This window comes from Thecamonas trahens, assembly GCF_000142905.1.
Source record: "Thecamonas trahens ATCC 50062 unplaced genomic scaffold supercont1.54, whole genome shotgun sequence".
NCBI lineage: Eukaryota > Apusomonadida > Apusomonadidae > Thecamonas > Thecamonas trahens.
In genome coordinates, this window is record NW_013657626.1 from 55,905 (window position 1) to 70,369 (window position 14,465).

General features: G+C 63.0%; 4 protein-coding genes across 4 annotated transcripts in view; 2 read left to right on the forward strand and 2 right to left on the reverse strand.

Moving 5' to 3' along the window:
* Window positions 1–475, reverse strand: part of AMSG_09888 (TKL protein kinase) — a 3,078-nt gene extending 2,603 nt beyond the window's left edge. Inside the window, exon 1 of the mRNA XM_013898483.1 lies at window positions 281–475. Within this exon, the coding sequence (XP_013753937.1) occupies window positions 281–418 (138 nt within the window). The 5' untranslated portion in view covers window positions 419–475. The remainder of the gene's footprint in view (window positions 1–280) is intronic.
* An 890-nt stretch (window positions 476–1,365) lies between these two features.
* AMSG_09889 (uncharacterized protein) lies at window positions 1,366–6,327 on the forward strand (the record flags this gene model as incomplete). The annotated part of the gene is made up of 4 exons (XM_013898484.1): window positions 1,366–1,412; window positions 1,571–3,911; window positions 3,938–4,694; window positions 4,745–6,327. 4 exons carry the CDS (start codon window positions 1,366–1,368, stop codon window positions 6,325–6,327), a joined length of 4,728 nt encoding a protein of 1,575 aa, XP_013753938.1.
* Window positions 6,328–6,548: 221 nt separating this feature from the next.
* Window positions 6,549–10,391, forward strand: AMSG_09890 (myosin IE heavy chain). Its single transcript, XM_013898485.1, has 3 exons — window positions 6,549–6,574; window positions 6,679–6,783; window positions 7,310–10,391. The coding sequence occupies exons 1-3, from the start codon at window positions 6,566–6,568 to the stop codon at window positions 10,325–10,327; spliced, it is 3,132 nt and encodes a 1,043-aa protein (XP_013753939.1). The 5' UTR covers window positions 6,549–6,565; the 3' UTR covers window positions 10,328–10,391.
* Window positions 10,392–10,611: 220 nt separating this feature from the next.
* On the reverse strand, window positions 10,612–14,427 carry AMSG_12301 (uncharacterized protein; the record flags this gene model as incomplete). The annotated part of the gene is made up of 3 exons (XM_013898555.1): window positions 10,612–11,793; window positions 11,853–12,110; window positions 13,099–14,427. The coding sequence occupies 3 exons, from the start codon at window positions 14,425–14,427 to the stop codon at window positions 10,735–10,737; spliced, it is 2,646 nt and encodes an 881-aa protein (XP_013754009.1). The 3' UTR covers window positions 10,612–10,734.
* Between the last annotated feature and the right edge of the window lie 38 nt (window positions 14,428–14,465).

The following is a 14,465-nucleotide window of genomic DNA, read 5'->3' on the forward strand; positions in this document are numbered from 1 at the left end:
GGCATCGAAGGAAAAATCGAGCGGATGTTGGGCGGTGGGAGAACGGGGCAACGATTCTTGAACAAGGGAAAATATCATTAAAAAGGGAGCAAGTGGCAGCGTTTTGGTCGTCGCGGAGAACACAGGCGGTTGAAGGGGGGTGGGGAGGGGGGGGAGGGGGGGGAGGGGGGGAGGGGGGGTAGAAGAGCGGAGAAAGTCGGGAAAGTGGGTGTGGAGACATAGTATAAGGAGATGCAGTAGGGTATGTGGTTGAGGGGGAGAGGGAGTAGGTAGTGCGTACCTCACGGAAGCCTTGGTGCATGAGGTACGTTGCCCAGTGCTCGATGGAGAGCGAGCCAACACCGTCCAAGTCGGCTGCGTTAAAGGTATCCTCCATGACCTGGAAGGCATCATGGAGCTCCTGTCGGATGTCTGTCATGGTCAGTCACACCCGCTTGCACTCTGCTGCAAATGTAGAGCTCACGCAAGTAGTCAGGTGCCTGCCTCCCATTCGCACACGTATCTGGTGACGAGGTCTCACAGTAGCCGCTGCCGGCCAATCGATGGTCCCCGGAGTCCCGAGCCGCTGAGCCGCTTCGCCGGTCAGTAGCAAACGAATGCGCAGACGCAAGCCGCCGACAACTGGTCGCTTCGCACGCGCGATGCAGTACAGACGTACGCTCTTGTTTGCTTTGATCACTCGCATCGCACTGCATCTATGTCGTCCGCTCTGAACCTGTGTCTGCCGTTATCGCATGTGTTGACTATGTGCCACACGGTTGCCTTGCAAGCTGCGAGGCCATCCACGATCAGAGTCAAGGGAGGCGGGTAAGCTTGGGAATTAATGGGAGGAATAGGTTGGGTGTAGATGATCTAGTACAGCTGGTTGACGACGATGCAGCAAGAGTGATCAATAGCCATGCCAATGGAACGTAGTTCGGTCCGAGGCAAGCGACGAGGACTAGGAAGTGCGCGATGATGAGCTGGCGCGCGGGGCGATCAGCAGCGATTTGTGGGTAGAACTGCTTCTCGACACGATCGATCGTGGGAGTGCATGGTCGGCTTCCTGTGCAGGAGAGAGTATTGTAATATTGCAATGACGGGGGGGAGCAGGCGAAGCGAGAGGTGGGCAGGAATGGGCAGCGAGCGGAGGGCGGTGAGTGACGGGCGGCGGAGATTCGGCAGATTTCGTTGCGGCGGGCGACGGCGAGGAGCAGGAGAGGGGAAAGGCGGAGAAGGAGCTTGCGGAGCTGGCACTGGACTCTCTTTACTCTTGTGTACCGTGTAGAAGGAGTGCCATGTCCTGTGGGGAAGCACATGTGAGCGAGCTCGACCTCACAGCTGAAGAGCGTGCGCTCCTCCTTGCTGAACACCTTGCTGAACACCATGCAGGTTCTGGAGGTTCTGGAGGTTCTGGAGGTTCACAGCTCTTCGTTCTCTCTCGAATGGTCCAAAATGGTATCACCTGGCCTGGTGAACTGCGTCATGATCAGATACAGTCAATGGAGGATGATCATGGCTCTTTTTCGTCTCATCGGCTTGATCCTCGTCGTCCTCGCTTGGCCACGGATGATGCAAGTAGCAACAGCAGTATCATGCTCATGGGCGAGAGTGACTTCCTCTTGGAGAGCTATGATGAAACTGCAGACGACGATCTCTCCTCGTCTGGTGGCGAAGTCGCCAGGCTTGATCTTGATGCTCAGGACCATGATCGCGCCGCCAGTGATGTCTCGCGGCTCGAGCTTGACGGCCTGGCAAAGAGGCGTGGGCTGGTGGCTGATGACTCGGCCACCGCAACGCTCAACGAGTCCGACACTGTGCCAGCACCTGGAGGTGTGCTCGACTCGTCACGCGATTGGCGCCGCCAGAAGAAGAAGCGCGCCCGACGAGAGCGGATGGAGCGGCTGCGGCGCGAGGCCAACGCCGCCAACGAGGTTGTCGCTCTCCGTGACCAGCTCAGTGTGTGGCAAGAGGCCGTGGCCGAGAAAGACGCTGCGCTTGTCAAGCGTGACGACGTGCTCACTCTCCTCTGTGCCGATCAAGAGCGTCTCGAATCCGAGCTCGCTGCCCAGCGGCAGCGGGTTGAGGAGCTCGAGGCGCGCGAGGCCGCGTACGAGGCCGCACTTCCGGCGCTTCCTAGCGACGAGGCCGACGCCACACTGGCGCTGTGGAAAGAGGCTGTGGCCGAGAAAAACGCCGCCATTGGGCAGCGTGATGCCATCCTCGAAGAGCTCTGCGCCAAGATGTCCGAGATGGAGGTCGAGCTCGGGACATGGAAAGACGCAGTGGCCGAGAAAAACGCCGCCATCAAGGAGCGCGACGAGGCACTGCTCCAGCTCTGCGATCTGCTTGACGAGGCCGAGCTCAACGAGAGCCTGGCAGCCGAGGCGCAGGAGGCTGTTGCCAACTCGCAGGCCGAGTTGCAAGAGGTCGCGCGCGAGCGCGATGCCCTAGCGCTGCAGGTACGCGCCGTCGCCGCCGACGCCGCGGCGCGGAGTGGTGTCGAGGCTGAGCTCAAGCGGGTGCTGGCCGAGCGCGATGCGCTCGCCGCCAAGGTTGCGGCAGCAGAAGCTGACGCCCTGGAGGTGGCACGGGCGCGTGCAGGCGCCGAAGCCGACCTGCGGCGGGTGGTGGAAGAGCGAGACACGCTGCTAGCCCGGGTCGCGCGCGCGGACGCCGACATAGCCATCCTTCGGAAGGCGTCGGTCGGTGCTGCCGAGGCTGCGGCCGAGCGGGATGCGCTCGCTGAAAAGGTACTTGCGTCAGCCGGGGCCGAGGCCGAGCTCCGGCGGGTCTCGCATGAGCTCTCGGCGCTGGCGGAGCAGGTCGACGACGCCCAAGCTTCGGAGCAGGCCCGGGTTGAGACGGCGGCATTGCTCCGTGAGGTGGTGCAGGAGCGCGATGCGCTTGCGGCACGGCTGCATGTGCTGGAGGTCGAGCTCGAAGATGCCGTGCGTGGGCAGGCGGCGGCCGAGGCCGAGGCCCGGCGGGTGACAAAGGAGCGGAATGAGCTGGCGGCACAGTTGCGGGTTGAGGTCACGCAAGCTGCGGAGGCTCGTGCGTCTGCTGAGGCCGGGCTCCGCGCGCTCTCGGCCGAGCTGGGAGCGCTTGCTGGGCGGGTGGCGGTGAGTGAAGCGGATGATGTCGGAGGCAACGACGGTGGAGTTGTGGCACAGGTGGCCGCCATGACCGCTGATGCGCAAGCTGCAGTCTTGCAGCTCGACCGTCTGCAGCAGCAAATGGAGAGCCTTGCGCAGGAGCGCGACCAGGTGTCGGACCAGCTCGCCGCTGTGGTCGAAGAGCGGGACGCGATGTCGGCAGAGGTCGAGGCTGGCGTAGGCGAGCACGTCGCTGTCCTTGATGGGCTTCGGCTTCAGATGGGAGCTGTCGTTGCGGAGCGTGACCGGCTGGAGGTGCAACACAAGGCCGCGCTCGACGAAGTGGCGATAATTGCCAATGAGCGGGACGCAGTGTCCGCTCAATTGGTTGAGAAGAAGTCAGCGGTCGAGGATGCGAAGCTGCGAGTTGCGACGCTGACCGAGGAGCGAGACGCAATGTCGGCTCGGCTGGCTTTGCTAACTGACGAGCGGGATGCACAGGCTGTGGCGGTCGAGGATGCGACGCTGCAGGTCGAGGCGCTCATTGATGAGCGAGACGCAATGTCGGCCCGGCTGGCGGCGCTAGCTGGCGAGCGGGATGCCCTGGCTGCACAGGTCGCGGCAGCCGACGACGTCAGGCTGCAGGTCGAGACGCTGACCGAGGAGCGAGATGCAATGTCGGCCCGGCTGGCGGCGCTGGCTGGCGAGCGGGATGCGCAGATCGCGGCAGCCGACGACGTCAGGCTGCAGGTTGAGACGCTGACCGAGGAGCGAGATGCAATGTCGGCCCGGCTGGCGGCGCTGGCTGACGAGCGGGATGCCCTGGCTGCACAGGTCGCGGCAGCAGGCTGCAGGTTGAGACGCTGACCGAGGAGCGAGATGCAATGTCGGCCCGGCTGGCGGCGCTGGCTGGCGAGCGGGATGCGCAGATCGCGGCAGCCAACGACGTCAGGCTGCAGGTTGAGACGCTGACCGAGGAGCGAGATGCAATGTCGGCCCGGCTGGCGGCGCTGGCTGGCGAGCGGGATGCGCAGATCGCGGCAGCCAACGACGTCAGGCTGCAGGTTGAGACGCTGACCGAGGAGCGAGATGCAATGTCGGCCCGGCTGGCGGCGCTGGCTGGCGAGCGGGATGCGGAGATCGCGGCAGCCGACGACGTCAGGCTGCAAGTTGAGACGCTGACCGAGGAACGAGACGCAATGTCGGCGCGTCTTGCGTCTGTTACCAACGAGCGGAATGCTCTAGTTGGACGCGTCAAGGAGCAAGAGGCGACTCATGAGGCTCAGCTTCACGACCTGCGGGTGGAGCTAGGGGCCCGGGGTGCTACCACCCCGGTCATCGCGAGCGGTACCTTTTCCCAGGTCCGTGATACCGCACTTGCCCAGGCCTCGGCCGAGGCCAATGCCCACCTCGCTGCCGAACTGGCCAAAGCCCAGGTCCAGGCTGATGTCCGCCTGGCGAGTGCCCTCGCTACCGCTCGCGCGGATGCCGACACGAATCTTGCTCGCGCAGCGCGGCTAAGCGATGCCGCCCTCGCCCAGGCCTCGACCGAGGCCAATGCCCGCCTCGCTGCCGAACTGGCCAAAGCCCAGGTCCAGGCTGATGTCCGCCTGGCGAGTGCCCTCGCTACCGCTCGCGCGGATGCCGACACGAACTTGCTCGCGCAGCGCGGCTAAGCGATGCCGCCCTCGCCCAGGCCTCGACCGAGGCCAATGCCCGCCTCGCTGCCGAACTGGCCAAAGCCCAGGTCCAGGCTGATGTCCGCCTGGCGAGTGCCCTTGCAAGGTCACAGGCCGAACTTGTTGCGACACAGGCGTGTGCTGAGCGTCAGCTGCAGCAAGTTATGGCCGATGTATCTTCTCGCGTGAGCGACGCCGAGGCCGACGCCGAGGTCCACCTCGCGACTCTCCGGGCTGAGCCCACAGCCTCGTCCGAGGAGCTTGCGGAGCTGGAGGTGTCGCTGGCCGACGCGCTGGCTGCCCAGCATCAGCTGGCTGCACTCCTCGACGCTGCTGTCGCCGAACGCGATCAGGTTCAAGACACGCTTGCTGTCGCTGAAGATGAGCTTGCCCGGCTGGACGTCGAGCGCACCGAGCTCCACGCTGCCCTTGCAGATCGGACCGAACGTCTCGAGGCCGAGAACGCGGCACTGCTTGCCGAGCTTGATGCCGCGACGGAGGCGAATGCGGCAATGGCCGCCGATCTCAAGGCCAATGCGTCGGCAATCTCGGACCGCATCGCAGCGCTGGAGACTGAACGTAAGATCTCCGAGCATGCGCAGGAGATGCTGAAGAAGGCGCTTGTTTCAGCACGGTCGACGCCGCCACCAAATGAGGCAGACGATGCAGTCCTCGCCCTCGGTGCGCAGCTCAAGGCGGCCGAGTGCGAGCTGGTCAACCTTCGCCTCGCCACCCGCGAGAAGGACAAGCGTGTCGCCGCGGAAGTCGACGCCCTCCACGCCCGGATTGCCGACCTAGAGGGCGGTGCGTCAGGTGTAAGGACAGAGCAGCTTGAGGAAGCCCTCAAGGCCGCAAACGCCCGGTCGGTGGCGCTGCAGGAGACCGTCGACCAGCTTTTGGCGCGGCGGTCCGAGTGGATGATCGACCGCGCGCTGGTCGATCCCGTCCTCCTCAGCCCGGTAGACAAGGGCGAGCCTGTGAGCACTATCGCTTCTCCAGGCGCCCGCCCGCTGCCGCGGGAGACCCACCGTGACGTGTACGCCGCGCTCCGCGAGGCACGCGAGGCTGTCCGTCTCGCTGATCTGGAGCGTGATCAACTCGCCGCTCATGCCCGGGTCCTCGCCAAGGCCAACGCGGAGCTGCGATCCGAACTAGCAGCTGTCGGACGGCCGACTCTTGCTGCGCCCGAGCCGGCGATGCCACGCCCAGCTCTGGATGTTGCTGACGTGGAAGCACGGCTCAAGTCGGTGGTGGACAAGCTGCTTGGTGTGGCGCCGACGCCACCGCCGCTTGGTGTAGTGGTCAAGCAGGCTAAGGCGCCGCACGCCGGCTTGGTTGTCACCAAGGTCGCGCCAGGCTCGCCCGCCGCCGCCGCGGGTCTGGCGCCGGGCGATCGGCTCACGCTTTGGAATGATGCCTTCCTCGCGACCAAGTCCGACCTCGGCGAGCAGCTGCGGCTTGCGCGCCAGCTTGTTGCTGCATCACGCGCCGCTGTTACGGTCGAGCTCTCGGTCGTTTCGCCCGCCGCCGACGAGCCCACCACCCGCCAGCTCTCGATCCCTGTGGCGTAGGCAGCCGTGTGGATACATGATTGTGGCAATGAGTAGGGAGGAGAGGAAGGTATGTGATAGTGTACGCTGTCTCTTGCGTGCACTTGGGCCAGCCACATCGAGGCGATCACAAAGAGATGGGTGCAGATGATGGGATTCACGTGGCGATCAAGTAAGAGGCAGAGCAGGACGGCGTGGGCATTGCGGCAGTCAGCCGGCCGCGTTTCACGTGGCGACATTTGACGCTTGCAACTCCATCATGTTTAAGGTATGTATACGTAAGAGAGGTGAGCATGTAGAGGAGAGTATGGGCAACATGACAGTGTACTTACCAATGAGAGAGTGTGTGATTATGGTCATGACTATGTGTAGCAAGGTGAGGGACTGTACGACATGTGCCTTCTTGGCAACGACAAAGTCTCTGAAGAGGGCTTCATGGAGAACCTTACCACACGGTTCAACACGCGGAATATCTATGTATGTGCTACCATACTCTACATGCATACATTCCCTCTCTTTACACTCCCCCTTCTCATCTCCCCCCCCTTTCCGCCATCCCTATACCCCCCCCCCCCCCCCTTCCTCCCCCCCCCCCCCCTCCACGTCGTCGTGGTCTGACCGTCCGACTGTTTCCGGTGAAATTTCTCCGCCGCACCAAAGTTTTGTGGTGCAGCCATGGATTTTACCAGCTCGTTGATGGCCACAACGACATGCATCGCATCGATGACACCAATGACACTGATCATGGAGATCACGACGATCACGTTGATCACGATGATCACGTCGATCACATCGATCACGTCGATCACGTCGATCGCATCGATCACGTCGATCGCATCGATCACGTCAATCACACCAACGATGTCGATCACGTCGCGTCGATCACGTCAATCACACCAACAACATCGATCACGTCAACCACACCCATCACTTCAACCACACCCATCACATCAACCACACCCATCACTTCAATCACACTCACCATTCTCTCACACCCGCACAGACGTACATCGGCGAACAAGTGGTTTCGGTCAACCCGTTCTGCTACCTCGACATGTACTCGGAGGCGACCATGGACGAGTACATCGGCCGCGCCATGTACGAGGTCTCGCCGCACATCTATGCGCTGGCGGACGACACGTACCGTGAGCTGATGTCGAGCAAGGAGAACCAGTGCGTGCTCATCACCGGCGAGTCAGGCGCCGGCAAGACCGAAGCGTCGAAGATCTTCATGCAGTACATTGCGTACATCTCGTCGTCGTCGTCGATGGCCGGCGACATCAAGGACAAGCTCCTCAAGTCGAACCCAATCTTGGAGGCGTTTGGCAACGCAACGACGCTGCGGAACAACAACTCGTCGCGATTCGGCAAGTACATGGAGATCCAGTTTGACTACGGCGGAGCGCCCGTCGGTGGGCGCATCTCGCAGTACCTGCTGGAAAAGTCGCGTGTGGTGACCCGTGGCGAGGGCGAGCGCTCGTTCCACGTCTTTTATCAGCTGCTCTCGCAGACTGGCCGGCTCGCTGCGCTCTCGCTCGACGCCGACCCGTCGGCGTACAACTACCTCGCGTGCTCAGGCTTGTACTCGGTCCCAGGCATTCGCGATGCCGCCGACTTTAAGGAAATGGAGAACGCCATGCGAGTGCTTGGGTGGGCCAAGGCCGACCTTGACAACTGCATGCGCATTCTTGCTGCCATCCTGCACCTTGGCAACCTCGACTTTGAGCCGGACGCACGCGCGTCAGCCGACCTCAACACCGACTGTGTGGCGGTGTCGAACCCGCAGCTCCTCGCCATTGTCGCCGACCTGCTGCAGGTCGACTACGGGGCGCTCGAGTCCGCACTCAAGTCGCGGTCTATCTCATCGGGTGCGTCAGCGCGGCAGTCGCACATCATGGTCCCGCTTGACCTCGATCAGGCGTACTTTACCCGCGACGCGCTGTGCAAGGGCCTCTACGCTGCGCTCTTTGAGTGGGTCGTCGACCGCATCAACCTCAACATCCAGGCCTCGGCCTCCAACGCCTCCGAGGTCGTCATCGGCGTCCTCGACATCTACGGCTTTGAGATCATGGAACTCAACTCTTTTGAGCAGTTCTGCATCAACTACTGTAACGAGAAGCTTCAGCAGCTGTTCATCAACAAGGTGCTCAAGTCGGAGCAGGCCGAGTATGCTGCCGAGGGCATCGCCTGGACCGAGATCGACTACTTTGACAACGAGCCCATCATCAGTATGATCGAGGGCAAGGGTCGCGCCCAGCCGGGCATCATTCCGCTCCTCGACGAGGCCTGCCTTGTCGGCCGAAACACGCCCGTGACGGTGGTCGAGAAGTTTGCCGGCTCCCTCTCGGCCTCGGCTCACTTTGACGCCACCGTCGGCGAGCCCGAGGAGTTTGTTATCGACCACTACGCCGGCGCAGTCATGTACAACACCGGTTCGTTCCTGTTTAAGAACAAGGACACGTTCTTTGACGACCTCGTCATGGCGCTCATGACCTCGGCCAACTCGATGGTTGTCGAGATGTTCACACCCAAGGCGAGTGCGGGTGGCGGCGGCGGACGCGGGCGCGGCGGACCAAGCTCGTCGGCGGGCGGCTCGCGGTTTGGGAGCGGGCGCGGCCGGCAGGGTGCCGGCGGCGGCAAGACCCGGCCCAAGACTGCCGGGTACAAGTTCAAGACCTCGGTCTGCGAGCTTATCGAGAAGCTCGACGCGTGCACACCGCACTACATCCGGTGCATCAAGTCGAACGACGAGAAGCGGGCCAACTACCTCGACGCCGAGCGTGTCCGGCACCAGATTGTGTACCTCAACCTGGTGGAGACGGTTCGGGTCCGGCGTGCTGGATTCTGCAACCGCCAGCCGTACGAGCGCTTCCTCTGGCGGTACAAAATGATCTCGCCCCAGACATGGCCGGTGTGGCGCGGCTCACCCCGCGACGGCGTCGTCGCCATTCTCGACCACATCGGCGTCGACCGGTCCGAGTACGAGCTCGGCCGCACCAAGCTGTTTATCAAGGACGCGCCGACGTTCATGCTCGTCGAGCAGCGGCGGATCGAAGAAATGCCCAAGGTGGCAGTCATGATCCAGAAGGTCTGGCGCGGGTACTCGGTCCGCAAGAACTTTGTGCAGCACCAGATGGCGTTCAAGATCCAGGACCTCTGGCGGCGCTACCGCTCAAAGCGGTACTTCCGGGCTGTTGCCGAGGTCTTTGCCGGCGTTGAGTCGGATCCGAACTGGGGGCGGTATATCCAGTGGCCGCGTGCCGAGACCACGTTCATTGCGTCGGGCGTGGCCAACCTCAAGAAGGTCCACCTCAACTGGTGGGCGTACAACATGGTCACCTCGCTGACCGAGGCGCAGCAGGGCGTGATGCGGCAAAAGGTCGAGGCGCACACGCTGCTCTCGGGCCGCAAGCCGTGGAACTGCAACGCGCCGTTCAAGGGCGACTACCTCGATGACCCGGCGACAAACCCTGGCTTTGCAAAGTACAAGCACGCCATCGTGACTCTCTTCCAGGCCGGCGGTGACTCGATGATTCGCTTCGCTGCCAACGTCGAGAAGGTCAACCCCAAGGGCAAGCCACAGCTCCGCACCTTCGTCGTCACCGATGAGAACATGTACAAGTACGACCCGAAGAAGTTTGTCGTCAAGAAGGAGGCGATCCCGCTTGCAGAGGTGACCAAGGTCTCGGTCTCGCCCCAGGGCGATGGGCTCGTCGTCATTCACATGAAGAAGCCCATCCGCGATGTTGTCCTCAACGCCGCCGCCCCTGGCGCGCCCAACCTTCTGCCGGAGCTTGTCTCAGCCATCTCCTCGCAGTACCTCAACCTCACTGGCCGCCGCCTCGAGTGCGCCGTCAACGACCGCATCGAGTTCAACAACTCGGTCGTGGCCGACCCCAACAATCCGACCGTGACCAAGGCTCCAGGCACCGCCGCCGTTGTCTCGTTTGTCAAGTCGGGCGCCGTGCCCGGTAGCGTGTGGAAGAAGGGCAAGGGTGTCCACATCGTCGAGTGGGCGTAGTCGCCCAACAATGAGATGCTCTTAATTGTCGTTGCAGACCAGATAAAGAGGCTCTCGCGCAAGATGTTGTGGAAGAGATGCCTTATGCTGCATTGTTGTACATCGTGTGAGCATGGCTATGACCATGTCTTCCCACTTTCTTGATGATCTTAACTTTTTCAGTTCCCACAAATTTGTAATGCTCCTTCTCAGCCATCCATTCTATCTCCTCTACTTGCCTTCTCCCTTCATCCCCTCGCGACATACCCATTGGTCTAAGATCCTCACGATCTGCCCTCTCTGTCTTCTTGATCAGCCCAGCTAGTTTCCTCCTCAACAACAACACCCTCACGGAATCGTTGCCAATCGCTGCTGACACGAATGACAGCAATGCATGCATCAGACAGTCAGGCTGCAGCGGGCTGGCGCTACGAGGCGTGCTCGGTGCGGAGCCACGAGTGTGCAGAGATCTGCTTCCAGCGGTACATCGAGTCCATCATTTCGCGGATTTCTGCGTGGGAGCGGCGCGGGAGCGGGTACCACGGACCGACGGTGGCGTACGACTTTTTGCCGAGAAGGCCGCGGCGCTTCTCGACGACCTCCTCGAGAGCGTGCTCGGATGGGCGACGCGGGGCGTAAGCGAAAAAGTAGTGCGAGGGCGCGGAGGAGTGGCGATGTGTGATGGCATGCTTGGGAATGGACGCCGGATCGGACCGCATGTCGACATGGGCAGCGTGGAGGCGGACGCGTTTGCTGCGGTCCGAGCCGGACCAGAGCTCGTTGACCTTGGAGTACTTGATCGACTCGACAGCGAGACCGTAGCGGGCGAGGGCATCGACAAGCCTGCGCAGGGTGGTGCCGATGGATCGGCGGCCGAGGTAGCTCTTCTTGCCCGGGGTGAACACTGGGTCGAGGAGGGTGACGCGCGTGGGAAGCGGGAGCCAGTTCGGAAGGGCACCCGCGGCGGCCTGGTGATGGAGCTCGTGTGCGGCGGCGACGACGACCTGGGCGCCGAGCGAATGCCCAACGAGGCGGATGTCTGACGGTGTTGGCGGGGTTGCATCGTCTGCGGCAGCGTAGAGGGCGATGTAGGCCTGGCAGAGAAGGTGTGCAACCGAAGGTGTGGACGGTGGCGACGAGGCATGGACGGTCTTGCGCATCGGGACCGGGCCGTCCATCTCGACAACGAGACGGCGCCAGCGCATGCCGACCTTCGATGAGGCGGTCCATATCTTGGCCTCGGCGTGGCGAAGCGCCGGCTCATCGGCGTACTGGTTCCAGTAGAAGATGCCGACGTTCCAACCGTCGTCAAGCCAGGCGGCAGCGACGTCGACGTCGAGCCCATGTGCCGGCGCGTTGGCCTTCCAGTGAAAGGTCTCGCGGAAGCCACGGATAGTGGTCGTCTTTTGCCAGCCGTGGACGTAGATGACGGTCCGGGCGCCCGGGTCGAAGAATGGGTTGGCCTCGCCGGGCACGTGGCGGATGCACTCGCCGGCGCGCGAGTACCAGTACAGGCCGACGTCGAGGTAAAAGGGAAGGACCAGACTGGGTTGGGCGTCTCGAGTGGACAGTCCATGCGGGCCATTTCGAGCGCTTGCTGCTTCTGCGACGACTTTGACGTCCGTGACGACGGCTGCGAGGTCGATCGCGAGCTCCACGACGCCGTCGAACGTGAGCTTGACGCCGCCTGCCGCTGTCGACTCAGGTCGACCGGGTCGCACGAGAACTGCGGTCGGCGGACTGCAGAGGCCGACGGCGGTGCCTGCGACGAGCCCTTGTCGCCGCCCTCGCCCTTGCTGTTGCGCTGAGGACGACGATCGAACGATCGCTGTGGCGTCGAGTCGGCTCTTGCACTGTTGCGACGTCTGGAGCGATGCTTGCGGGCGGGGCGCTCTGGCAGCTGCAAAGACGGAGAGCTGGCCTCGGCGCGAGGCCGAGTCAGGGCAGAAGGACCCGCGCCATCAGCGACGTCGAGCAGCCCAACAAGGACCTCAGTCTTGCCTGCGAGCGGCAACGGGCCGTCTGCCTGCCTCCTCCGTCGTCGTCTCCGTGACCGTTGCTTCTGCAGAGGCACGCGAACATGAGGCTTGCCATCAGCCAGACCACCAGCACGACGTTCACTGTTGCGGGTGGGGTCTTCGTCGCCGTCGCCGTCACGGTTGACGTTGAGCTCGAGATCATGGTTGAGGTCGTGATCATGGTCGCGGTGGTGATCATGGTCGCGGTGGTGATCATGGTCGAGGTCGTGATCATGGTCGAGGTCGTGATCATGGTCGCAGACATGATCATGGTCGAGGTCGTGGTCATGGTCGAGGTCGTGATCATGGTCGCAGACATGATCATGGTCGCGGTCGTCGTCGTCCGAGGAGAAGGAGAATGAGGAGGTGGTGGTGTAGGGCGAGGGGTACGGTCCTCCCCCCACAGCGCAGTCACTGTCGCTGCTCAACATGCTCATGGTTGCCCCCCCCCCCCCCCCTCTGTCTCGAGGTGGGGTGACCAGGGCCGTGACCGTGTGGGCGTACGGTGGGGCTTGGGGGTGGCAGGGTGGCATGGCTGTGATCGATCGTGATCGATCGTGATCGATCAACGGGGGGAGCGCGGGGCAGGGGCAGGGGGAAGGAGATGGGCAAGGTGATTGATCTGGGCTAATCCCCCGGGCAAACAGGGCAGGGCATAGTGGTGGGATGACATCCATTACTGGCTGACTAGGTAGCCCATGGTCAGATGGTGGCTTGATGACGTTGGGCACAGGGTGCGGACGGGCATTGGCGACGCGAGGAGCATTACAAGACAACAGAGCCCATGATGGCATCGACAAAGCCGGATGGGTTGTCCATGTACAGATGGTGTCCGGCAGTGGGAACGATGATGGTGTTGTCGCGGAGGGGCGACGGAGCAGTGTCGAGATCGGCCTTTGTCCCGCGGTTGAGCATCCAGTCGTGGTCGCCAAAGAGGACGGAGGTGGGCGGAAGGCTGCCAGAGGCAAGCGCGTCCTCCAGCCGTGGAATGAGTGGGGCGTGAGGGAGGAGGCCCCGATGATCCGCGCCGGCTGTGTCGCCGAGATGGAGACGGAAGAAAACGCCCAGGGCATACTCGCCCGATCCGTCGCCTGCCGAGACGTGGTAGAGGTACTCGGCGATGAGCCTGCGGGCGTCCGGCGGGACGTGAGCGAACCGGCGCTCGACGGCTGCAGCCACAAGCCGATGGCCATACGGCCCCAACAACCGGATGACGGTTTGCGGCGTGACGTTGGCATCAAACATCTGCGCGATGACGTGCGCCGCAGCCGGGAGCTGGCGGGCGCCGTGGTTAGCACCATCCGCGCCCGCTGCAGGCGCATCAGTGGCAGCGCGACGGGTAAAGCCCGCCGGCGAGGCGAGGACAAGTGATGAAAGCTTGTCTGGATGGGTCATGGCGTAGGCGGCGGCGAGGTAGCCGCCAAGCGAGTGGCCAACAAGCGCCATGCGGTTGATGCCGTGCGCCTCGCGCCAGGCCTCAAGGCCGGCAACAAAGAGGTGCTCGCAGGCATCCACAGCGGCAGCAAGGCGGGCGTGATCGCCAGTTCGGACGCCGGCGTCGGCTTCGGACTTGAGCCGCTTGAGATGACGGCGAAGAGCTGCTGGCCGGGTCGAACCACCCATGCCCGGCCAGTCGAGCGCATAGACGGTTTTGCGCGGGCCAACAGCCTCGGCCAGGGCGTCATAGACAGGAAAGAAGAAGCCCAGCCCGGCGCCATAGCCATGGACAACAACCAGGGCGGTCTCGTCCGACTCGCCATCGATGTCGACCTCGTCGCCGGGCAAGATCAGGGTGTTGATGCCGGCGGTAACGGCATCCACAGCAGGTGGCGACTCGCCAGGGCGACCAGCCGCAGCAGGGATGGAGGCGGCGCGGTGGGCAGAGGTGCCGGCGGAAGACTTTGGCTCAAAGATGGCAAAGCGAGAGGCCCAGAGGCGTGAGATGGCGGCGAGCGAACATGACGGAGTCGGGACGGGCAGGACGAGGTCGACGAGACCGAGGCGGCGACGGGAATGGCGAACGTATTTGGCAAGCACTGCTTCTTCGGCTGCCGCTAGCTGCGCACGGGACGTCCGTCGCCATCCTTGCCGAAGCTGGTGCATGACCGAGCTGTAGGCGAGTCTGCCCAGCCAAAACACCG

Bases quoted from the DNA above. Each gene is read 5' to 3' on its own strand.
- AMSG_09890 (XM_013898485.1), top strand. The intron at 6,784-7,309 runs GTATGTGCTACC...ACACCCGCACAG, and splicing joins TCAACACGCGGAATATCTAT to ACGTACATCGGCGAACAAGT.